Below are 27,156 nucleotides of genomic sequence, written 5' to 3'. Positions count from 1 at the left end.
CTTTGCTGTCTTTCTTCTATTTTTAAGGTAATTTTGGTAGAGATGATTTGCTCACAAACCCATGCTTATGTCTCCAAATAATGAGTATCTGGATATATTTGGACTTATTTGAGCAATACAATGCAGTGCAGTGGGTTCGTTTTGTCGCTCGCTGTTCTGATTGGTCAGATTTTGCACCACCTGACCGGCGTTACCATAGAAACGTATCAACCACCCGCTCTGGCTCGACTGAACGGAAAGTGCATTGTTTACTTTGCAACACTAAATTCTCAAGCGTTGCTTTGACTGGACTATGACGTCCTGTTATGGACGTAAGTTCATTTCTTTTACACGTCCATATTGTAATTCGCAGTGTAATAACACGACAGTATTATCAATAGAAATAGTAGCTCGACATTAACTCGGTCGAGGAGAACATGGCGGATGCGGCGTCATTCGTCGTGTTTATCTTTACGACGCGCCGACGTAACTGTTAGGAAAGTTTTCTTTGTTGTGTGTGTCTTGAATTTAAGAAAAAAAATAATTTTAATTATTCACAACAGTACAATGAATCTTTCAATTACAGTCTTATTCTGTATTTCCTGTGCTTGTCATTCATCTTCACTGATTGGCTGAGCGCGACACGTGATCAACTGCCTCATAGTAAGATGTGTTATGTCAGTTTAGTGACTTATTTACCTTACTAAAAATGCTAATTATGAACTAAATCATTATTTTCAGTAACATTATATCATATTATATATGTATTATTATGTTATAGGTAGAAAATGGATGGATGGATGGATGGATATTAAAAAGGAAAATACCTTACTATTTTTTAATTATTTACTGTCTTAATCCGGGGTGTCCAAAGTGCGGCCCGGAGGCCATTTGCGGCCCGCAGCTAATTGTTTACCGGCCCGCCACACATTCTGGAAATGCTATTGCAAAAATTTAAAAAAACATTTAAAAAAGTGGAATGAGGTGAAATCTAACTAGAAAAAGTTGCAATGTCGACACAAAGCTGCCATGCAGGCGTTTTTTTTTCTTTTGTCTATCTTTATTTTTCTTTTTTTTGCCATTGCTCAAAAAAAAAATAAAAAAATGTTATAATGAATTATTGACCTATTCAATGCTCCAATTATTTCAAATATTTCACTTAAAAATGTTTTATGTGGAAAATATTGCAGAAAATATTGTGTGGTTGCCATACAAAAACATCAACGTTGTCTTTGACCAAAGAGCATAAAACAAACAAAATAATAGTTCAAACGTAAAATCGACAGACATATCTGAAGTTGATCTTGTAACTTAAGTGTTGAAAGTTAAAAAAAATAATAATAAAAATGTATCACTTTATATGAGTGGATCCCAAATATATTTAATGGGATTTTATTTATCTTTTCACTGTGATTACTCAAAATTAATTATGAATTAAAATCAATGGTGTCCTGCATTATTGATCTTTTTAAGGCTCTAATTACTTCACATCAAACATTGCTTTCTGAATGTTTTGGGCAGTGGGGGAAATACTGCATATTTCAGTTTTATTATAAAAAAATAAAGTTGTCTTACAGAAAAGGCATAAAACCTTTTTTTTTTTTTTTTTACTTTATATCAACCTGAAGTTGATATACTGAAGAGATTTACTGCAAGCGTTAAATAAATAATAATAATAATAATTTGACTTATTTTTAACATTTTAATGACTTAGACCCTTTATGGCACTGGAAGCCCTAAAGGTAAAAAAAAAAATCCATATATTTTGTTATGGTTTGAAAATTAAAAATGTCAAAATGGCCCCCGCATGCTTTAATTTTTCCGTGTGCGGCCCTCAGTGGAAAAAGTTTGGACACCCCTGGTCTTAATGGTTTATAGTTCTGGTGTTTTCAGTGACACGGTTTTTAAGTGCACTCCAGTGTCCAGATTCAGTATTGCATGCAGCCTGATTTATTTTCACTCAATTATATAAACCTGTCCACAGATGTATTTGTCCCAGATTCAGAGTTTCAGACTGGCAGCTGTACTGGAGGAGTGCTCAGACCAGTTGGACATACTGGAACATGCTCTGACGATCCAGATCCACAGGGAGTGCAGCACTGAAGAGCGACAGGTGACGGCTTAACAGTCCACGGCATGCAGTATAGTAAGGTGATGATGAGGTGAAGTGTGATCATATTGTAAATACAATTACCATTTTCTGCCTTTAGGCCAAAGTAAAAAAGGTGAAACGAGACTGGTAAGTACTTTTTTTTAATAAATAATAAAAAAGTTATATTATACAGATTGAGCGGGCAGCACGGGGGACAGGGGTTAGTGCATGTGCCTCACAATACGAAGGTCCTGAATAGTCCTGAGTTCAATCCCGCGCTCGGGATCTTTCTGTGTGGAGTTTGCATGTTCTCCCCGTGGCTGTGTGGGTTCCCTCCAGATACTCCGGCTTCCTCCCACCTCCAAAGACATGCACCTGGGGATAGGTTGATTGGCAACACTAAATTGGCCCTAGTTTGTGAATGTGAGTGTGAATGTTGTCTATCTGTGTTGGCCCTGTGATGAGGTGGCGACTTGTCCTGGGTGTACCCCGCCTACCGCCCGAATGCAGCTGAGATAGGCTCCAGCACCCCCCGCGACCCCAAAAGGGACAAGCGGTAGAAAATGGATGGATGGATGGATATACCGACTGTAAGGGTAACACTTTACTGTATGAATTATGTTGCACACCACACACAAGCAAGCACGTAAGGAGCAATGGTCCCTACAGACCAAGTAGATCTGAATTAAGTTCCATCTCAAGTCTTCTTGTGAACCTAACTGTCTTTGTTTTGTTGGTGTAGTCACTATATCTCACAGCAGGTGTCCAAATTACAAGGTGAGCTGGAAGAGAAGCAGAGCTTCAGCTGTCTGCTACAGGTAGTGCACGGACAGGACCAGGAAAAGAATGCAGAAAGCAGCAAAAGGTTCTTCAACAGATTGAAACAAACTCTGCACACTAGACAATTAATTACATTTATCAGAATCCTTACCAAAATACAACACAATGGTAGGAATTGAATAGTGTTGATTTTAACTTACATTTTCTGTATTGTTTGATATTTAAACATTTTTTTGTAATGAAAATCGGCATTGCCATCTATGACATGAATGCACTATTATTGCAAATAATACAAAAGAAAAAAATGTCAAACTATCATGTAAATGACGCCACGACAGATGTCAGCATATCCAATTAGACTTTAATGCACTTTGCAGTAACACCGCCCCAAGTGTGCTATTTTTATTACCAGTGGCCGCAAGACATCCGCAACACAATCAAAACTATTTTCATTTTTCAATATCAAATCTTGTCCAAAGACTTATGTAAACTCTGGGTGGAAATAATTATGAACATCCATTCATGTTCTACCGCGTGTTCAGTGTCACTAGCCTATCCCTGCTGATTGAGGTGAGAGGCTGCCAGTCAATCACAGGCCATGGTGTTTCGAGCTGTGGGATGCCACATGCATGTGACAGCCAGGGTGCCATTTAAGCTAGAACCACCACTCATCACAGAACACAAATAGGCAAACACCAATTCACACATGTGGACAAGTTGTAGGATATATGTTGTGTAAGTAATGTGAGTGTCTTGCTCCCAGAGAAGCAAAGAAGGAGATGGAGAAGAGGAGACGGACGTTACCAAAGCAACAAGCGGAGCTCCAACAGAAAGCAAATCAACTGAAGGTGAGAGGGCATATCTAAACATCCCTTTATCCATTTCCAGAATTGATGAAGACAAAGTATGTATTTTAAACCTCAAACTTATTCCCTGTCGGTCAGGAACTGCAAACACTGTATGAGGATGTCAAAGACCGGCTGCATCGGCTGAACGAGTCAAACGCTGAAAGGAAGAGTCTTGAGGAGAGAAACATTGAGCAGCAGCTCCAGAAAACTCAAAATGAGATGAGGGAAGCTGAGAAGCGACTTGAAGACCAAGTACAGGTGAGAGCAACAATTCATCTGTAATATGTCTTAGATTATTCCCACAAGTGCGGCCTGACCCTTTATGTACATATAGTATATATAGTAACATGATATTTACATTTAACTTTACATTAGTGTTACCATATTTGAGTTATTGTTAAGAAATATAGGGAAATAACTACAAAAGTATGCTTCAGTCACTAACCGTGTTACAAAAAAGACAAGTTCAAATAATAAATGATGTTGGATACGGAGAAAAATATTGAAATTCCACCATATGGTGAATTTGCAAACTGCTAAAATTTTGCACAAAGCAAACTTTTACCTGTTACCGATGAACATACAACAATTTTTCTCAACAAAAGAGGAAATCATAACCTCAGAGAAAAATGTAACTTAAAGCATCTGTTTGCACGTACAACACTTAAAACATTTAGTATATCAGTATGTGTAATTATGTTATGGAATGAATTAAGTAAATAAATCAAACAATGTAATCCAGTTTAAGAAACTATTCAAACTCAAAGTGTTTACAAAGTACCAAGAAGAAGAAGAAGACAAACCATGATAAACATTTTGAACTTACTGATAAAATAAGTGTTGTAAGTATTTCATGTCATTATATGAAATACTTGAAATGTTTTATTTTATTTTACTATTTATGGAAGGGGTATAAGATTGAATAAGATCTGCTTCTTCCTACGCCTTTTGGAACATGTTGAAAAGAGAAACTGGAAATTGTGCCGTATCATGTTGTAATTTTATGCATGTTCGAAATAAACTCAAAACATAACCATAATTAACACTCTGTCTTTTAGGTGCTGAATGATCAGTTGAAGCTGCAGGAGAGAGTTCATGAAGAGTCAATAAAGTTCCTGAAGAAACAACATCAGGTCAGGATTGGTCTTAGAAAAAGCCTTGAGCTATTATTACATTCGTATTAGTATTAGGGACACAAATAAAAATAACATTGAAAAATAATGAGAAAAAATAAAGACAAAGTTATGTTTGAGTAACTTGACAAGAACCTCAGCAGTTCTCACATGTTACTAAACAATACATATACTGTTGTTGCTCGGCTTACGAGTTTAATTGGTTCTGTGATGGAACTCGTAACCCAAATTAATTGCATCGCAAATCACTGTTACCCATTGAAATTAATATAAATGGCATTATTATGTTATAGGCTCCAAAAACAAAATTTTAACATGTGTTTTAAAAAGAGAAATGAACATCTTGATAACAAATCACTTTGTATGTCTATGGAATGTTGTCATTCGACCAAGTCATTGTATTTTCAGCGCACTCAATCGATTGCAACTGGGCTGTTGAGTTTGTCTTTAAAGACACTTATTCCAGCAGGCTTCATCAGTTCATGCTCATGCTCTTAGATTGGTCATATCAAGTCTAAATGATGGTGCCAAAGCTCCAACATATATATACTCTTAAGAGCCTGATCTTCTAAGATCCAAATGCCAAGCGCTAAATAGTGTGCGCCAACTATAACATTGCATGTACTCTTAGTGTGATCTTCAAAGACTGTATGTAGCAAGTGCAAAAGTGGTGCAAACAGACCTACTTAGATGAGGATTTTGTGTGTAGTAAGCGGCTTCATCATGGAAAACTGTTAGTTTTTGCAATGATGCTGAACATACAAACAAGCACACATCTATAATCTGTGCCACTTTTTTGGGCAATAGAGAATTGCAATCTATACAACTATACAACAAAAACTACTTTTAGCACACTGACAGTGCGCTCTGCAGGGAGGCGTGCAGCGTTGCAGCGTATTCATGCATCTTGAATGATCCCAACGCAAGAAAATGCATATTGCAAGACGTTTTTTCTGAATTATGTTTATAATATCCATCCATCCATCCATTTTCTATCGCTTATTCCCTTCGGGGTCGCGGGGGGTGCTGGAGCCTATCTCAGCTACAATCGGGCGAAAGGCGGGGTACACCCTGGACAAGTCGCCACCTCATCGCAGGGCCAAATGTTTATAATATATTTTCCTAAATAAAAATAAAAATTAACACCAACAAAAAGAAAACACCAGCAGACATCAAAATTCATCAATTGAATGTGTTTTAATCAGCCCCTTAAAGGGACCTGATTTTGCAACAAAAAAAACACTTTTGTAACCTGATGGTACCTGCTGTTGGGTATTTGGGATCCCAATAAGTCCAGAAAATGTGAAATCAAACATCAGAGGCATTGCAACGATATTCCTTCATTCTTCCACCATATGAGCCGTTTAGAATTTGTTCTGTCCTGTGACGTTTTCTGCCCTATCTTGTCAGCGTATATTTGGTAAAGTTTTACCCAGAGAGCTTAGCGCGAGTAGTCGATAAGCTCTTTTTTTCTCTATCCTCTTGTTGCGGGGCAGACTGGCTCATACATGCACATGCATCCTCTGCTGTTGCCATTTCTAATAAAACGTAGTGTACAGTCCTAACTTATATCTGTCAATAGACTCGTTATGGAAGCGCTAAAAACAAAAAAAAAATGACCGCCCACAAAATGAAGCATTCTAAAGAGACGGTCAGAAAGCATCTTAAAAACGGTCGGTTCAACATAATCCATGCAAAATGTTGACCAAATAACCACCATTACATGTTATGTAGACCATAAGGAAATGTATTAAATGTGGGAAACAAATCATATTATGACCCCTTTAAGTCTTCCACAGCTATAAAATTATAAAATGATGTGATGATATGTCTAATATGTTTCATTTGTGACGATGTTTACAGTGACACACACGTAGGATGAATTATTGTCTGTCTATTTGTCTTTGCAGCGCGATCACCTGTGCCAGGTTGCATGCAGATTTCAGACATGCTAAATAAAGATGCAAAGTAGCGCCCGCAGAACAGTTTCAGCCCTGATAAATCACATTCCATGTGCTAAATAATTATGTTTGCATCTTCTCTTCCCAGTATTGTTGACATTCTGATGATCAGCATATATATTCTGCATATTCAGGAAGACAGACATGCTAAATGGATTGCACCTTCTATTTTCTCACTTAAGAGATTCAATCATAGCAGAGCAGCATTGCGTGTACTATCAAGTTTGCACTTGTTTTAATACACAAAAACCTTTAGTAGATTAGGACCAAAGAAACTCTGGCACCAGCATTTAGACTAAATTTGAGCTTGAACTATCAATTAGCCGAGAGACACCTTGTATCCCAAAAAACACAGAGTTGGGGGACTCGTAAGCTGAGATGTACAGCGAAACTCTGTTTTTCGGGGAGTAGGTGAGGCCCTAACCATATTACAATATACTATTTTAAAAGAAACAGACTTATACAAATCAATTTTGGCATAGCGTCTTCATATATAAATGATTCCAGATATATAAATGATTCCAGATACCAGTAAATATATACTGCTTTCCAAACTGTGCACTGATTATAGTATACCCAAGTTTCATTTCTAAAGAATTGTTTTTGAAACCACATTGAGAAATTTTGCTGAAATGTGAGATTTTGGTCCCTTCCTCTTTACAGACTCTTCAAATCTTGCCAGTTTTGAGGCTGTCGCTTGGCAACTCTAAATTTGTATCTCCCTCTACTAAGGGATCTAGAATTCCCTAGATTGTCTACTTAGTCTCCGAACTAACTTAAAAACAATCCTTTTTGCCTTTAACATGTACAAACGTGTAGTTGTACTAAACAGAGCAGATTGAAAAAAAGTTTTGCTTTGCTTCAGCTCCAGTCCTATGTGTGCTTGTGGTTAAACAAATATTTATATTAGCATAAGAAGTTTTTTTTTTAGTATTGCAAATAAAACAAAAAATATATCCTTCTACTCTCACAGGATATTTTCACATCCTATTCAAGGGGTACTTTATGCAATGATAGATTAACAAATGTTCTAGTTTTCACTATTCTCAGTATTCACACTCATTTAGGAAATTACACTTTCTCTCGTTTACTATGCCCATTGTTTTACCTTGTAACCCAAGCTCATCATGTTCCTCTTTGTTGAGCAGGAGTTGCAAGATCAGCTGCGACAGTGGCAGGAGTGCACAGAGCAGAACATGCAGGAGAAGGAGCAGCATCTCACCAGCACGCGCTACAGAAGAGCAACCAACTTGGAGAAACTGACCGCTATGCAGAAGAAGGTAAATGCTTAAACAGGGCAGAAGGTCAGCATGAACCGGGATTCACAAGTTGTACATGTGTATTTAGTACAGCGAGATGGAAGAGGTGGTGAAAGAAGAATGGGAGGAGCAGGAGAGACTTCGCCAGCTGGAGCTTAGGAAAAAAGCTTCAATCAAGGTAACAACATTTATTTGGAGCCATTAACCTCTGATAGTTGGTGGGTTGATGGAATACGCTCCATTTCCACCAAGCACTACAGTAAAGTTTGGTACGCACATTTGAGGATTCCATGGCAACTGAATACCATGCTTAGCAACCATGTAGTAAATAATTTGGTCTACAAAAACATCACTTCTGCTCCACAGTGGGAATGCAATGGGGAGAACACAAAAAAATCACTGTTAATAAATACTGCAGATTAGTAGAAATAAACGCGTAGGGACTAAATCATTAGTAGAAATAAACGCGTAGGGACTAAATCTTTATTTCAGAGGTGGTGGTGGTGCGTGTGTGTGTGTAATTTTGAAAACTACTTAAACTGTGTCATTAATAAATTGTAATTGGAATTAAATACATAAATGTGTTATTAAATGTGTCATTCATGTATTTAATGTAAAAGTACATTTAATTATGTAATAATTTAAAATGAATGATTTCATTATTATTAATAATTGATTTGATTATTTTTAATGATTTATTGATCTAATTATTTCAATTTTTTCTCATTGACTTCATTATGTTATTGATTCGATCATCTAATTATTTATTTCAATATTTTATCAATGAACCGGTATAAAATGGATAGATGGATGGATTTCAATATAATTTAATGAATTGCTGATTTCATTATTTCATTATTTTAGGGTGAATTGATTATTTCATGATTTATTTGTTTATTTAATGAACCTGTGTGTCAGCGTATCATGAATTGATTGTATCCGTCTCACCCATCAAAGTCAGTGGGCGGGTCTCGTTCAAATCTAGTCCAATGATAATGTTGGACTAGATTTGAACTATGGAACTTTGAGAATCTTTCAAAATATGACGTCAAATGAGAATATATGTGTACTTTTTAGACCTTGCGGAGTATGTGAAAGCAAGTTAAATTAGAGCTATTTATTGAAGTTGTCTTGAGTTATTTCCACACTTTCAGACCAATACATAAACTAATACTCCTCTGCTTCTCTGGTCGAAGGGTTCCACAATCAGGTTTCAGGGTTCGCCTGCTGACATTGACAGATAAGATTAATTCATGAAGCGCTGACACACAAGTTCTTGAAATGATTAAATAAAATCATAAAATAATTAGATAACTATTTAAGTCATGAAATAGTTTATTTAATCATGAAATAATACAAATATATAATTAAATCATGAAATAAATCATGAAATAAGGAAATCAATATTAACTAAATCATGAAATAATGAATTAAATAAATATCAGAATAATTATTACATGATTAAAAAATCAAATTGACTTTAACATTACAAAATTAATAGCACATTTAGTAGCACATTTATGTATTTTATTCCAAATATACCTAATAACACATCAACATAATAATTTAAATATTCATTAATGGTGTCCCATTGGACCCTCCACTGCACCTAATTACCAAACACAGGAATGCATGTGCACAGACTCAGACTTAAATATTCATGTAAAGGAAACCTCTGATATTAATATCTGTCTAACTCAAGTGACCCAAGCAGAACATGTTAACAATTTACAGTGGCAGATAACGCAGACTTTTGGTCACGCCAGCAGATGGAGTGACAGCTGGGACGGCCAATCACACGTTAGCATTAAATGGCATAGCCAACTGATGAGCTTGTGGGCGGTCTAAAGGGGAAACCGTTCAGCTTGACTGGCCGTTTTTAGCCTGGTCCTAGTGCTTTGTTTAATTGGATAACTTTACCATTCTGTACTGTACTGTAGAAGACCTGGTGGAAATGTAAAACTTCATTGTAGTGTCGACCCTTACAGGTACAGGCTTGGTGGAGAGGTTGCATGGTCCGCAAAGGCTTCGGCATTTATAGGAAAGTGGAAGACAAGAAAGGCAAAAAGAAGAAGAAGAAGGAAGGAAAGAAGAAGAAGAAGAAATAAGTTCCATACTTGTTCTTGTTTACGGTAATACTTTTCATATTGTGAAATAAAATAATGGTTCCTCAATCACATCTAAATTGTTTTATTTCAAAAATATTTTAGTGGCGCATAACAAAATTCCCCTTGTAGAAATCTAATGTAACTGGTAGTAAAGCAACCAATTTAGTTTTTAATTGTGAGGTCATTTTGTGTGTTTTTGTGTTGATTGTTTCCTTGAACGCCCACATGCAGGGGGGTATATAAGGCTTGTGCAGAATTCCGAATTTGGAACTTAATTTTAAATAATTTGAAGAATGGGAATATGAACACAGTTCCTTGTTTATCGCTGTTAATTGGTTCCAGACATGGCTGCGATAAATGCATCTCCGCAATATATATATGTATATAGTTTTTACCTCTGTTTGAAACCAATCAAACTCCATATACATTTGTGTCTTTTACAACATTAACAATTTTATTTTTACCATTGATATTTCCATGTGTACAATTTTATGCATACATATATATGTATTCATTCAAATCAAACTTTATATACAGTATATAGCACTTTTCATACACAGGCACACAGTTCTGTACAAAACAAAACACACAAAAGACAATAATAAAAGAAGAGAAGAAACCATACACACACACATTCACACACACAAACACACACGCACGCATGCGTGTGCTCACACACACACACACACACACACAAACACACACACACACACACACACACACACACACACAGACACACAGCACTATTGACAATAAAGCAAAAACAAAACATGGCATGGCACAAAGGATTTTAGGAAAAAGGCCACCTTTGAGGTGTCCACACTGGAGAATAAAAAAAAAATAGCGCCATTTAAAAACATATATAGTATAAAACATGTGATAAAATATATGTAAACATTTTAATATAAATAATCCATCCATCCATTTTGTACCGCTTGTCCCTTTCGGGGTCGCGGGGGTGCTGGAGTGTATCCCAGATGCACTCGGGCAGAAGGCGGGGTACACCCTGGACAAGTCACCACCTCATCACAGGGCCAACACAGAGACAGACAACATTCACACTCACATTCACACACTAGGGCCAATTTAGTGTTGCCTATCAACTTATCCCATATTATATTAATAAGTTTCTAAAAACATAACATTGAGAAAATAATAATAGAAATAATAATGATTAAGATAGAAAAAAACCAGATGATTAGTAAAAAGCCTGATTAAAACGTTGTGTGTTTAGACGTTTTTCTTTTTAATTCAACGCTCTCTGCAGTTCTGAGACTCTCTAGCAGGCTATTCCGTAGGTGGGGGCCATAGTGGTTGAATGCCGCCTCACTGTATATATATTATTATATATATTATTAAGCATTTTCAAGCATAAATGGCTAAAAAAAACTAAAACAATATCAATACTACAGTAGTATTGGCCACGCAAGACCAAACCAATCAGAGCGCACCAATTATATAGTCAAGATTACTGTTGTTTATCCGTTATACAGTGCTCAATACCGGGGTAGAGCGGACTATACGTTAGGTCAGGAAAAAACACAGAGGCTATTTCATCCCTACAAGCCTTCCCCTGCTCTTCAGGGCATTTTCCCCTGAAATCCCCTGAAGAGCATGGAAACCTGCGAAACAGGCTTGGAGGGATGAAATAGCCTCTGTGTTTTTTCCTGACCTAACATATATACAGTATATATCCATCCATTTCTACCGCTTGTCCCTTTCGGGGTCGCGGGGGACGCTGGAGCCTATCTCAGCTGCATTCGGGCGGTAGGCAGGGTACACCCTGGACAAGTCGCCACCTCATCACAGAGCCAACACAGATAGACAGCATTCACACTCACATTCACACACTAGGGCCAATTTAGTGTTGCCAATCAACCTATCCCCATGTGCATGTTATGTGGCCAATACCACTGTAGTATTTTTATTTTTTAATTTATTTTGCCATTTTTATGCTTGAAAATGCTAGAATGTGCTTTAAAAACTTTTTTTAAATAATCCACAAAAATCTGCAATGCGGTGAGGGAAGAATGTATTTGAATTGAAATGTATTGCAATTCTACTACCTGTTTCAACCTCAATCCTCAATAATGAAATGTAATTAGAATGTGGGAAACACTGTCAATTCAATTAGGAATCTCACACGATGATCAAAACATTTAAGACAAGATTGATTGATTCATTGATTGGAACTTTTATTAGTAGATTGCACAGTACAGTACATATTCCGAACAATTGACCACTAAATGGTAACACCCGAATAAGTTTTTCAACTTGTTTATGTCGGGGTCCACGTTAATCAATTTATGGTAAACAATGTCAGTATCAGACTCGCTATAGGCAACTGAGGCCGCAGCCCTGCCTTTACTTGGCATCAGATCGATCCAAAAACATTGCAGTATCGCCCACTCCGACGTGGAATGGAAGAAATTATACTGCGTTCAAACTAACACGCACATACTTACTTTTACTAAAAAAAATAATAATCAAAAGTCAAATAATATCGAATTTAAAGGTTCGTGGATTGAGTATGATGACGAGTTTAAATATTATGTTCGACTTGATATGGGGGCATTCAGACCAACTGTGTGTTTTCCGACTGTCCTTAAACGCAGCATACACACTTGTATTACCAGCAGGAGGAGTCGCGAACAGCAGCTTCCTTTATGTGGAAGCAGAAGTACACGCACACACACACAGAGACCTTCACACACCCACACACCCACCCACGCACACACATTCTAGAAGTGGAAGAGTTCGGAGTTGGCAGGGGCGGTTGTTGAAACAACATGTAAGAACACATGTGTCAGTGTGGCTCAGGACCTTCGCAGTTTCTTCACCGAGTTGTCCACAGGCAAGGTAAGCGTCATCACTGTACACGGAAGCTGTTCAGAACTGCGTCAGTTATTCAATATGCTTCTAAATATGCCGCCTGGGTACAATCCTTTCACTACTGTGAAAAGATATCTGAGTGCAATGGCAGTTTTGACAGAGGTAGTATCTTTAAATGTTATTTGGATACTCTGAGACACACTTGACTTGATTGATTGATTGATTGAAACTTGTATTAGTAGATTGCACAGTGCAGTACATATTCCGTACAATTGACCACTAAATGGTAACACCCGAATAAGTTTTTCAACTTGTTTAAGTCGGGGTCCACTTAAATTGATTCATGGTACAGATATATACTATCAGCATAATACAGTCATCACACAAGTTAATCATCAGAGCATACTTGCCAACCTTGAGACCTCCAATATCGGGAGGTCGGGGGTGGGGGGCGTGGTTGGCGGGGGCGTGGTTAAGAGGAGAGTATATTTACAGCTAGAATTCACCAACTCAAGTATTTCATATACATATAAATACTTGACTTTCAGTGACTTCTAGCTATATATATATATATAAATAAAAAATACTTGAATTTTAGTGTTCATTTATTTACACATATACACACACACACACACACAACACTCATCTACTCATTGTTGTACTTGAAAGTACAATGCTTTGTTAAGGGTTGAATTGTCCATCCTCTTTCTATTCTCTGTCACTATTTTTCTAACCATGCTGAACACCCTCTCTGATGATGCATTGCTGTGTGGCACGCACAAAAGTGCTTTCATCAAATGCACGAGAGTGTGGAATCTTCCATCTCTCCCTAGCATGGCCCAAAACCGGTCAATCCTTGCTTCCTGGGGAAGATCTTCCCTTGCAAGCAATTGGTACTCCAGTACTTGTACCCGGAGGCTGGTCAGGTCCAATCGCAGCTGCGGAAGACTTTTTTTTTGGGGGGGGGGCGTGGCCTCCAGCTCCGGCTGAATACCGGGAGTTTGTCGGGAGAAAATCTCTGTCGGGAGGTTGTCGGGAGAGGCGCTGAATATCGGGATTCTCCCGCTAAAAACGGGAGGGTTGGCAAGTATGCTTGAGACCTCCAATATCGGGAGGTGGTGGGTTGGGGGGCGTGGTTGGGGCGTGGCTAAGGGCATGGTTAAGAGGAGAGTATATTTACAGCTAGAATTCACCAAATCATGTATTTCATATATATATATATATATATATATATATATATATATATATATATATATATATATATATATATTTATTTTTAATTTTTATTATACATATAAATAAAAGACATACTTAAATTTCAGTGTTCTGCAGGCTATCCAGTAGGTGGCGGTATTGTCCTGTTGAAGAGTGTCACAACAGCTGTTTACGGCAGACGAACTGCTTTACGGTAGACTAAACGTGACTGCTGTTGTTGTGTGTTGTTACCGCGCTAGGAGGACGTTAATGAAACTGCCTAACAATAAACCCACATAAGAAACCAAGAACTCTCTCTCCTTGTTGTGCACTCTAATCTCTAAAAGCCGTAGATCAGGGGTGTCAAACTCATTTTAGATGGGGGGCCACATGGAGAAAATTTACTCCCAAGTGGGCCGGACTGGTAAAATACGGCACGATAACTTAAAAATAAAGACGACTTCAGATTGTTTTCTTTGTTTATGAATAGAACAAGCACTGTGACGACGGGGTCGCATCGTGGTGCGAGGTGTTCTCCCAGGAATGCAGACGGGCTCGGACACAGCTTGCAGGTAGGAAAATTATTTATTCAGGAACTAAACATGCAGGAAAAAACAAAGACGTGCACATGGCACATAAGGCAAAAACAAAAGGGCTAGCGTGGGAGCTAGCAAGCAAAATTAGCCTAGCGTAAAAACTAGCAGCTAAAGCACAGGAAACATACGTCGTCATCCGTTGTGTGAAAACAAACTACGAAGCCAGACCGACTGGTTGGGGAGGCAAGCTTTAAATAATAATGTCAATCATGAAAAACAGGTGCGCGTCGGGAACACCCGCGGCAGGTGAAAATAATCAGTAACTATGGTAACCAAACTGAGAAGTGCTTAAACAGGAACTAGAAAGAGATCACGACTAACAGAAAAAACACAAGTGACTAGAAAACGTAAACAGAAATATGATCCGGGCAGCGGATCATAACAAGCACATTCTGAAAATGTACAAATCATAATGTTGTTGTTTTACACTTGCATGTTGCGGTTAATAGTATTTTATCTTTATTTGTAGTTATTGATACTTTCTGAATACATTATGTGATAATGTTCATCAGTCGATTCAATCTATCAAGATAAAAAATATATATCAAAATCAAATTACAGGATGTTATTTATGTAGTTTGATCATTTTCTTCGATTGGTGCACTAACATCATGTGGTTTATTTTGTACAAAGATACAAAGAATTGCTAGTGCGACATCTGGTGGACACATTTAGAACAGCAGTTTCTTTCATTCAAAAATTTCAGGTAAATTTTTATATTCCGCAAACTCAAACCCCCGGGCCGGATAAAACCTGTTAGCGGGCCTGATCCGGCCCTCGGGCCGTACGTTTGACACCCCTGCCGTAGATGTTATGACGTCATTGGGCAGGCAAGCTGCTGGGAAAGCGGACGTGAGAACGGCTGTCCCCACTCAGGTCCGCATTGAGCTGGAGGGGGCGTGGCCTCCAGCTCCGGCTGAATACCGGGAGTTTGTCGGGAGAAAATCTCTGCCGGGAGGATGTCGGGAGAGGCGCTGAATATCGGGATTCTCCCGCTAAAAACGGGAGGGTTGGCAAGTATGCATCAGAGTATAGACATTGAACTATTTACATTATTTACAATCCGGGGTGTGGGATGTGGTGGGGGGTTAGGTTTGGTTGATATCAACACTTCAGTCATCAACAATTGCATCATCAGAGAAATGGATATTGAAACAGTGTAGGTCTGGTAGGATATGTACAGCAAGTAGTGGACAGAGAGAGAGAGAGAGAGAGAGATCAGAAAGCATAAGAATAAGTATCTACATTCGATTATTTACAATCCGGGAAGGTGGGATGTGGAAGGGGGAGGGTGTTAGTTTAGGGTTGTAGTTGCCTGGAGGTGTTCTTTTATTGCGGTTTTGAAGGAGGATAAAGATGCCCTTTCTTTTACACCTGTTGGGAGTGCATTACGTATTGATGTGGCATAGAAGGAGAATGAGTCAAGATGGGTATTAACAGCACAGAAAATAAACGGTTTAAGTAACACAGATTACATAACATAAATAAGTAAGTAGCACAGATTACATAACATAAATAAAATAGAAAAATATTATTTCTACGTAAAATAAATAACATAGCTGTGCAAATGATACAGCATGTATCAAACTCAGATCAAAAATACATTTGCAGGCAGGCACTTTTTAATTCCCAGTCGGCGATGTAATGGAATTGTCACACACGTACGGTTCTCGTCAGCGCCAAGTAAGTTTAATTGTGCGGCTATGATCTTCCTCACTTCGGCAGCATTTCTCGTACGAAATATGCCCGGTTTGGCAACTCGAGAACAGTTTAGATTTGGGCTTACATGGTAAACAACTGAAATGAATGTTTTATCCAGACGCATACATTTGTCCAAATGTGGCCAAGTAGACGCTTTGTGGGTTTCCTGGACGTGGTCTACATCGCTAAAAGAAAAATCTAAAGAAGAGAATCTCTCTGTAATCTTCCACTAGTTTTTTTAATATATAAATCACCCGCTTGAATATTCCCTCTTTCTCTTTTCCGACTCTCTTGTCGTCATTTGGGATGTCTGTTGTGATTTCCCTTCCAGGTTCCATGACCCGCCCTATCTTGCCTCTGACTGGCCTGTCCCTAATGTTTTGCCTTAATCTCAACCAATCGTGACTCATCATAGTAAACAACCAACCAATCATGGATGTTCTTATACGTGCAGGCACGTCTTGGAAGGAGGAAGGGGAGGGGTTTAGTAGCCCATGAGAGGGAGTGGGGAGCGGGGGGGGGGGGGGGGGGGGGGGAGAACAAGGAACACAACAAATAAGCGGTGTCGTCATTTTAACGTTAAATAAATTATATAGCTATTACGATATTTTCTCAATTCATATCTTGTTTAAAAATATATCGATATATCTTACAAACTCGATATATCGCCCAGCCCTAATACTCAGTATGGTTCAGTTGGTCCTTTTTCACCAGCTTCTTGGATTTAAATGAGGAGCCATTTTCTGTTCTTATTTTGTGTTTGTTGGAGATTGCTTGCTTAGTGTGGCATTCATTCTACAATGGGTTCAGTGTTCCTTGGGAGTGTTACCTTGGAGGCATCATTTACGCTGTTAAATTTAGTGTTGTGTATGCTTTCTTAGTCTGTTTCTGGTTCAAGACCGGTAAAACGGTTTTGCAAGCTTATGTGAAAACGTACAGCTACTTCTGGATATTTGAGTTGTTTTATGTTAAGTTTTGAAGCAGGCTTTTTTCTTTGTGGGCAGAAGAGACATAATCGTATTATTGCGCGTATCATGCGATTGTCTACGTCGTGAGTGTTTAGTGCTGAAGTGTCGAGAATATTCAGTCTTATTGATGGTTTTTGTGAGAGGATGAACTCTCTTTGATTTCTAGGCTTGCCATCGTGGTACAAAGAGTGTTGTCTTTTGAAATATAATGTTGGTGACTAGCAGATTATTTTTCACACAGAATCAGGCAAGGAGTTCTACTCTGGTATTTGCAATACTTGGGGTATGTTTGCCAATTGCAGAAGGGAACATATTGTGTAGTTGACCTACTGTACCATTGAACTCTCCCGTGATGAAGAGGTGGTCTCTCTTCAGGATGTCATTGACAATAGATTAAATATTATCATAAAGTCTAGGATTTCTTTGTCTGGATGGGATCATGTTGGGAAATAGTACTGTTTGAAGACCAGTCTTGAAAATATTTAATTCAGCCCAAAGAGAGGGAGTCTTGTAAGAAATTGGTTAATTGTCTTCTATTAGGTAGACCGGTTTTGTTTAGAAGAAAGCCAACACTGTTTGATCATGAAGTCTGGTTGTACAAAATAACAATTTGTGGCCATTTGTTTCATGGATTTCGATCTTGCTTTCTTTAACTTTTGTTTCTGAGAATCACATTTTACATTTTCGAGCTCATGAAGCATTGTAATTGAGGGGCATCCAAACTACAGGCCGGCGTCTTCAATTTCGCCTGCGAGACGATATTGCAATTTGGCCACACGGTGTTTTCATATAGTATACCAACAGTCAGCGGTCTGATAGCTGCCATTTGGTCTCCACCGGGTGGCCAATGAAAGTAACTCAAGTCAGTGGCTATTAATTGTCCATTAGTGTGAATTTGTGCACAGCATTTACCTATATGACCCAATCTGAACAACCTTCCCTAGTCATGGTGCAAAAAAAACAACAACAAAAAAACAGCACACACACAAATTCAACAAACATGTCCACACACAACACATCCTGCTCATTGAACTTTGTGGATATAATAAAAAACGTCCGCATAAAAATAATCCAAACTACCCCCATTATAAGGGATGATGGGAAAATTGCTAAACACTCTCTCCACACTTATCCACGTTTGGCGCATTTTACTGGTTGATATTTCTGATTGATTAAACATTTTTAAGGAGGGCGGGGTCGAATTTTCTCATACTCTTAAAAACCAATTATAATAATTATTAATTATATATCCATTATACTATTACAATAATATGTAATCATATACACATATAGTTACTTTGCATGCAGTTGGCTTTTGGCTCCCGGCCAAATTTTTTAAGTCAAAAAGTTTCTACACACCTGATCTAAGGAATGGTTATTATTGTCATTGATCGTTACTGGATTGTAGGTGCAGATGTTCAATTTTCTCCTTGATATTGTTTTTCCTCTGGGCGCATTTATCGTAACTGTCCGAGGCTGCTGATATGATCCCCCGGTTGCGTCTTTCACACTAGTTCGGGGCTGCTCATGTGCCCTCCTGTTTGTTTGGTGAGGGTCCGTAGGTAGACCCCTCTGGTCTGATACATGATGGTTAGACATTGTATTGCATGTTGATTTCATAAGCCGTACTCTTCTGTGCTGGTTCAAGACAAGTTGGAAGAGAGTGATTTATTTATGTCACCAAACACTAGGAGATTGCCTTACAAGGCTGGTGGGTTCTCCTACCCAGGGCATTTTAACACCACTACAGTCACATTGACAAATAGGGCTGCCTAAGTGTCGGAAAGGTTTGTCAGAGCTATGGTCAGGACTGCCACTTTACCGTTTCCCTGGCACGGGAGGCTTTGAGTTTGCTAACTGGAGGGAAGAAGGCATCTTATATCTCTATCCAAGACTGGCCGAGGCGTAGTCTGGCCACTGCCCTCCACTGGTAATGGTAGATAACAAAAGATTACCCAATTCAAATGTAGATCACAACTGACAGTGTTGCTGCAGCCCGATCAAACAGAGAAGAATTTATTTGGCTGTAGATTGTGTATTTAAAGGGGAACAGCACTTTTTTGGAATTTTGCCTATTGTTCACAATCATTATGAAAGACATAGATATTGTATATATTAAATAAACGTAAATAAAAGTCTGCTTACAGCGGAGCCAATGGGAGCTCCACTATTTCGCCCATAAAATCCAATAAATAACCATTTTTTTAAGTACCAACAATATTTCATTTACATTTCGTGACTTGAATATTAACCAAGTATTAGTGATATTGTTATTATAAGTGCGACATGGCTCGGATGGTAGAGCGGCCGTGCCAGTGGGAATCTTTGGGCACCTCATGATTACGATTACGATTCAGGAGCTACGATTTGATTAAAAATCGATTATTGATGCATTTTTAATTTATGTATATTGATGCAGTTTTACATTTCTTTTCGCTTCAGTAAATAAGTGTTTATCACTTGCAACTTTAAAAAACAGGGTATTTGTAATATGAAACAGTTAAATTAATTGACATTTATTAAATTAATTTAAATGTGTTTAAAACTGGAACATAATTGCCCTAAAATAAAAGAGCTAATCGGATCTCTCGGTGAGGTGGCTCGCTGTAGTCACATAAAATTTAGTACTGTCTGCAATACTTTATTGACAATAAATACATTGATGTTTACTAATGGATTTTATAATTGTCCATGTCCGAATTGCGATGCATTTAAAAATCGATTATTTCCCCCACCTCTAGTTCCAGGTTCGTTCCCATCTTCCACCACCCTAGTCATGTCCGTTGTGTCCTTAGGCAAGACCCTTGCTCCTGATGGGTCATGGTTAGGGCCCTGCATGCCATCAATGTGTGAATGTGTGTGTGAATGGGTGAATGTGAAAACACTTGTCAAAGCACCTTGAGTACCTCGAAGGTAGAAAAGCGCTATACAAGTATAACCCATTTACCGCACACAAACTATTTATAGCGGCTCAGTGACCACTACCGCCGCTATGTTTACATCATCGAGTGGTCTGCTGTTTCCTCGCTTCCTTGGTCCCTGTAAGTTCATTTTAGATCATAAATCATGCATCTCACCTGGACAGAAGAAGTCTGAGTGGGTATTCCGACAAGTTGGTACACTTTGACAGCCATTTAGTACCCGAAAATGGCCCCCTCACCCTATTTTTTCCGCGAGGATTATGAGACATTCTTCATCTAAATGGGAATATATGAACATCCCAGCAGTCGGCATCCTAATGACAGCAGACCTTGCACAGTATGTGATGTTTTATTATGTTTGTTGGCTCTCATATAGTCTGCAGTGAGTAATAAACAGTGATGAAAAAAACGAAAAAGCAAACGTGATGCGTTTTTTACATGAATGTGCCGCGTATGCTTAAATTGATCAAAATATGTAAATATTAAATGTTATTATAAATGTGCCCATTACTACATTACATACATACTTACATCATGTATATACAACCTCAATGGAGGTGTTGGGATGTTTTTTTAAGATCTTTGTAGGGGGAATTGTGCGGCTCCCATAGCTCCATTGTAAGCAGACTTTTGATCGCATTCATTCAATATTTCCAATATAAAAAAATTAGAGATGTCCGATAATAATACTACAAGAGACTCACCTCTCCAAGTCCGATACCTCAAAACTGCATTCATCGCAATACCCACACACATGCTTTGCTAGTTACAACTCCAAACAGAGAGGCGTAGCCATTCTCATTAGTAGAAAGGTCAACTTTACATTCCATAACTCCATTACTGACATAGAGGGAAGATACATCATTCTTAATATTTCTGTTGACGGGAGAAACTTATGTATCGCCAACATTTGTGGTCCAAATGTTGATGACCCCTCCTTTTTTCACACTTTCTTCTCTTCACTTTCTCCTCACTCAAACCACTGCTTGATTCTAGGAGGGGACCTCAACTTAGTATTTAATCCAAATATAGATCGGTCCAGAGTGACTGGGAGTCACCGTGAGTCTCAATCAGTGGTAATACTTAAGCAATATATGAACGATTATGGTCTTTGCGATGCCTGGCGTTCTTATCACCACACTCTTAGGGAATACACTTATTTTTCCCCAGTTCACCACTCACTCTCTCGCATTGATTACTTTTTAACTAGTAGCTCAATTTTATCTGATATCGCAAACATTCACATTCATCCTATCATCATCATAAGTGACCATGCACCTGTCTCACTTTCCCTCACTAACAAAATTATAACTGCACCTATAAAACAATGGAGACTTAATACATCATTACTAAAGGACCCAGACTTCCTCAACTATTTTGAGAAAGAATGGACAGATTTTTTAGATTTTAATGATCAACCAGAAATCACGGCGTGCATTCTCTGGGAGGCCGCGAAAGTAGTTATGCGAGGAAAAATAATTTCTTATTCATCATACAAGAAAAAAAAGGAACGTTTACTAGAGCAGGAACTTGAAAATGAAATAAAAATATTAGAAATAGCTTATGCGAACTCACAAAATGAACATACTCTGAACGAACTGAGAAAACTCAAATTAGATTTAAGAGAAATAATTGATAAGAAAAGTCAATTCCTGCTCCAGAGGTTACGCTTAGAAAAATTTGAACATGACAATAAACCAAGCAAATATTTGGCTAACCAACTAAAATTAAACAAAGAAAAAAACTCCATACCATCCATTAAGGATTCAGCTGGGAACATTACTCACGTTCCTGAGGAAATTAACTCCATATTTAGAGACTTTTACAGAAACTTGTATACACCCCAGATTGACCCATCTCTTTCAGACATTGAGACATTTCTCAATGGTATAGACTTACCTAAATTAAATACAAGGCAGGTATCAAATTTAGATCTTGCTATTTCTGTAGATGAACTTCACGATGCTCTTCAACAGATGCCAAACAATAAAGCACCAAGGCCTGATGGGTTCCCTGCGGAGTTCTACAAAACATTCTGGTCACTGCTAGCTCCGATATTTACGAAAATGGCTTTAGAGATTAAAGAAAACTCATTCCTTCCTCCAAATATGAACTCTGCCACAATCAGTCTCTTGCTAAAACCTGATAAAGACCCAACACTTCCATCCAGTTACCGGCCAATCTCCCTGATTAATGCTGATCTTAAAATTATCTGCAAAGTATTAGCTCAAAGATTAGAAAAAGTCACTCCATATATATTACATCCTGATCAAACAGGTTTCATCAAAGAGAGACAATCGTCCAACAATGTTCGCCGTCTACTCAATGTGATAGACTATTCTGTTATTCATAATTTAAAAACAGCTGTTGTTTCATTAGATGCTGAAAAAGCATTTGATAGAGTGAAATGGAATTTTCTTTTAGCTACTCTACAGAAATTTGGATTTGGAGACTCATTTATAGAATGGATCAAGGTCCTATATAGTTTCCCTACAGCCTCGGTTAGAACGAATAGCCAAATCTCCCCAAGGTTTAATCTTATGAGGGGCACAAGGCAAGGGTGTCCACTTTCTCCGTCACTGTTTGCTATATTTATTGAACCTCTTGCAACCGCAATTCGACAGCATGCAAATATTAAAGGCATCCATACCGCAACCGTTCATCATAAAATAAGCCTTTATGCTGATGATGTATTACTTTTCTTACAAAATCCACATTCTTCTCTTCAAGATACAATCTCACTTATCAATAAATTCAGTTCTATTTCAGATTACTCAATCAACTGGTCCAAATCTACTGTGTTACCAATTAATTTTGACTTTCAGAGCACCTCATCGATTCCACTGCATAAAGGGAACATTAAATACCTGGGAATCAATATTTCCTCCACATTGTCAGATCTGAATCGCTTGAATTACTCCCCAATCTTAAAGTTGATTGAGGATGATCTGGCGCGTTGGAAAGCACTGCCAATCTCACTTATGGGAAGGGTTTCTACCGTGAAAATGATGGTCTTGCCTAGGGTTAATTATCTCTTTTCAATGATTCCAACCAAACCTTCTCAAATCTGGTTTAAATCACTAGACTCACACATCAATCAGTTTCTTTGGAAGAGTAAACCAGCACGAATCAGCCTTAAAACTTTACAAAACCCCAAAGAATACGGGGGTCTAGAACTCCCAAACTTTTCGTATTACTTCCTTGCAAATAAACTACAATATATATTAAAATGGACCAATCCCACTTTATTAGATAGTTTATGGTTAGAGATTGAACAATCACTTAGCCAGGAGATCCCAATTTCTAACTTGCCCTTTATTAGCCAAATTCTCCGAAAACACAACTGCTTCAAAAGTATTAATATACGCACTACCTTAACAGCTTGGTGGGAGTTTTTGAAAATAACTGGATCCCCGCTCACTCCCTGTCAATTTACGCCTATTTGGAATAATCCTGATTTTCTTTTAAACAAGAAGCCATTGAACTTTCCAACATGGTATGATAAAGGAGTTAGATGTATTGGGGATATCATCAATGCAAACAGTTTTATCTCTTTTAAAAGTTTAATAACACAATATGCAATCAATCCTAATAAATTCGTAGAATATATACAAATCAAATCTGTCTTGCCACTGGTGAGGGCGGTCGCATCTCTCTCCGCTCCCTCCTTCCCTGCTTGCTCTCTTTGTTTTTGTCTTGTTTGAACTATTTTGAAGCCTCTTTTCTTGAGCTGTCCTCAAATCTAAACATCAAAATGAATTTGATCAACTGGACTCTCGACGCAATTGACACAGTCTTTTCGACAAGGAAAAGAGGCTCGGGGGAGCCTGGCTGCCCTGATGGAACCATTGCTGCGGGGTACGTGAGAGATTCCTGGAATACTTGGAGAATCATGTGCCTCTCAGTCCTTTCCATCGAGGACGTGGAAGACATCTACCTATTTGGAGCTGTGATCGCAGGGCATTTGCTGATTGGGCTGGGCATTGCTCTGGTGTATCGTCAAATTCGGAAGACGATGGCAGCCACTCAAGGGGCCAACAGGCTGTTCAACGCAATGGAAGGAATGGGTCGTGCTGTGGGATCACAGACTGGAGCGATTGCTGATTTGAATCGCAAGGTAGATTCGATCTTGATGATGTTACAGAAAGAATAAATTGGAATTGTCAGAGCCAGCATATAGAGCAGGAATGTCATTGTTTTGACTGCTCGAAGAAAAAAACAACATCTTAATCTACGATTTGACTCCCTCGAATGGCCTTGAGGAACAGGCTGTTTGAAAACACTCCCCCGAGGACTCCTCAAAGATGGACGCTTTTGACCTTTCCCTTTTCTTCAAAAGCACCTGGGTCGGACTCTTGAACTCTTGAACTCTTGGGGCCGGCCTCGGCCCATAAAGACAATCCAACATCTCACCCAAGTTAATTGGGCATACATGCACGCACATACCCTTCCCCAATCAACGCCTTCACCACTGCTTTATTCCTCCGGGGTTGTGGGGGCTGAGCAGCGCTCAACAGCAGCTGCTGGCCTCCAAGGTCCTGTTGGATGACTTTGTTGCGAGTTTGTTGTGATTAAATGTACCTTGTTTATGTGTGCCATGCTATGTGAGGTTTTTTTCCTCGGACTCAGTCTGGACCATTCCTGAGGGTCCAGCCTCAGACTGATATTTTTTTTACTTCCACCCTCCCCCCAATGTCACCTTTTTCCCACCTTTTTGAGGAGCGCCTAAGTGAGGCTGATCCGTTGGCGGTCCCGTCTTGTCTCCCTGTAACGTATGTCTGCTCTTAGCGGGATTGTGCCGAAAATGTAATTTCAGTTCTTATGTGTCTTGTACATGTAAGAATGGACAATAAAGCTGATTGATTGATTGATAATTAGCGCAAGATTGAACAAAACAACATGGGAAAGTAATCCTACGATCGTTAAATTCTTCAAAACATCGGCCCCCAAAGCTTTATCCAAATTATATGCTCTCTTATCAAAAATAGATAACACAATAAGTATCCCAACTTCCAAATGGCACTCAGACGTATCCACAAGCCTTGACCCAGAATTCTGGAAACAAATATGCCTCAATACTTCTCGTTTGATTAAGAATCCGAATTTACGACTGATTCAGCTCAAAATACTTTACAGAATACATTACACCGGTCTAAGAATGTATAAAATGGGTTTAGCTGACTCTAACATTTGTGTACACTGCTCAGATAATAAGGTAGATAACTACTTACACTCAATGTGGTCCTGTGCTCCCGTGAGTAACTTTTGGCTTGGAGTGTGCGAGAACCTATCATTAGCGTTAGAGATTCCTATTCCCATCTCCCCCGCACTCTGCCTGTTGGGTTTATTCTTATTTTTTAATATATTTTATTAATATTATTATTATTATTATTATTATTATGTATTTATTTATTTTATTTATTTATTTCCCCTACCTCAGGGGGGGACTCGGCGGGGCGGTTGCTGGTTGTTCCATCTCCATCGTTGGGGTCCCTGCGGGTGGGGTGGGTGGTTCCCGTGGCCCCGTGCTGGGTGGTCCTGTTGCGGCTGGCTTGGGTGGGGTGGCCGTGGGCTGGCCTCGCCGCGCTCTCCGGGGGTGGGGGGGAGGCTCGTGGGGGCCCGGTTGCCAGTGGGGCGGAGGCGGTCTTCCCGTCCGGTTGCGGGGGGTCTACGGGCCTCTCGGGCGGGGCGTCCCGCCTTTCTGTCCGTGTGGGGTGTGGTCTCTCGCTGGCTTGGGGTCTGGCTGCCCCCTGCTTTTCTCGTGCCTTGTCCTCTGCCGGGTGCGTCTGTCTGCGGCCTGCTGCTGGCCCTTGTGGGCGGCGCGGTGGGCCAGGCTCTGGGGTTCCTGTCGCTGTCCGGCTTGGCTGCGTGGGGGCGGTGGCCCCTGGTTCCCTGGGCACCACACCTACTGTTTGTGGGATGGGCTCTCGGGGAGGCTGGGGCCGTACTCTGGCTCCCGCACACACTGGGAGTCAAATGTATTGTACATGCAAATTCACATATACTCACACACATACATACAGACATACATAGGTACCTACGCTCCCACATACATATACAAATAAATACAGTACATATTTACACACTCAAAGTTCGTACATCCACACGCACATTCATTATACAAACATACTGTATACACATACTGTACATATACATTCACTGTAAAAACATACATATACACATACTGTACATATACACTCACTGTGCAGACACACACATACACATACTACACTTATACATTCACTGTACAAACACACACATACATATACTGTACATATACATTCACTGTACAAACACACATATACACATACTGTACATATACATTCACTGTTCAAACACACATACTGTATACACATACTGTACATATACATTCGCTGTACACACATATACACATACCGTACATATACATTCACTGTACAAGCACACATATACACATACTGTACATATACAGGTACATATGCACACATACACTCATGCACATAATCACGTTTCATCAAACATATATTAACGTTGTTGCCCTAGGGTAAACTGGGTATAACACATGGCACACTGACAAAGCTTAACCTATTGTTACTATAACAATCTACAAGGTTAATGTAGGTTGCTTCTCTTTCTTCCCCTCCATTTTTCTGCATTCTTTCGTATCTCAAGTTATCATTACGTATATGTATTGTTGCATTTGAACAATTGTATTGTTGATAATAAAGGTAAAGTATTGGTATTGTTTATTATCAATAGCACTATTTCTATTGGTATTCATATTGCTCCATTTTTAGTGTAATAA

General features: G+C 38.9%; 2 protein-coding genes across 4 annotated transcripts in view; both read left to right on the top strand.

The window, feature by feature from the left end:
• The first annotated feature begins 181 nt into the window (after positions 1-181).
• On the top strand, positions 182-10,215 carry iqcg (IQ motif containing G). 2 transcript variants are annotated; one of them, XM_062064330.1, is made up of 10 exons: positions 182-311; positions 1,964-2,092; positions 2,190-2,218; positions 2,814-2,936; positions 3,615-3,699; positions 3,796-3,957; positions 4,758-4,832; positions 7,942-8,073; positions 8,141-8,230; positions 10,041-10,215. In XM_062064330.1, the coding sequence occupies exons 1-10, from the start codon at positions 306-308 to the stop codon at positions 10,158-10,160; spliced, it is 951 nt and encodes a 316-aa protein (XP_061920314.1). In that variant the 5' UTR covers positions 182-305; the 3' UTR covers positions 10,161-10,215. The 2 variants fall into 2 exon arrangements, with proteins under 2 accessions (XP_061920314.1, XP_061920315.1); XM_062064331.1 differs by having other exon boundaries at positions 8,146-8,230; positions 10,041-10,186.
• A 2,593-nt stretch (positions 10,216-12,808) lies between these two features.
• Positions 12,809-27,156, top strand: part of rnf144b (ring finger protein 144B) — a 35,592-nt gene continuing 21,244 nt past the window's right edge. Inside the window, exons 1-2 of one of the 2 annotated variants that reach the window (XM_062063694.1) lie at positions 12,809-13,019; positions 14,677-14,758. The gene's annotated coding sequence lies outside the window, so the exon portion shown is untranslated. The remainder of the gene's footprint in view (positions 13,020-14,676; positions 14,759-27,156) is intronic. The other variant, XM_062063693.1, reaches the window with a different exon arrangement.

This window comes from Entelurus aequoreus, linkage group LG11 (genome assembly GCF_033978785.1).
Source record: "Entelurus aequoreus isolate RoL-2023_Sb linkage group LG11, RoL_Eaeq_v1.1, whole genome shotgun sequence".
NCBI classification, from domain to species: Eukaryota; Metazoa; Chordata; class Actinopteri; order Syngnathiformes; family Syngnathidae; genus Entelurus; species Entelurus aequoreus.
Note: the sequence above shows the minus strand (reverse complement) of the source record. Positions and strands in the feature narration are given on the sequence as shown.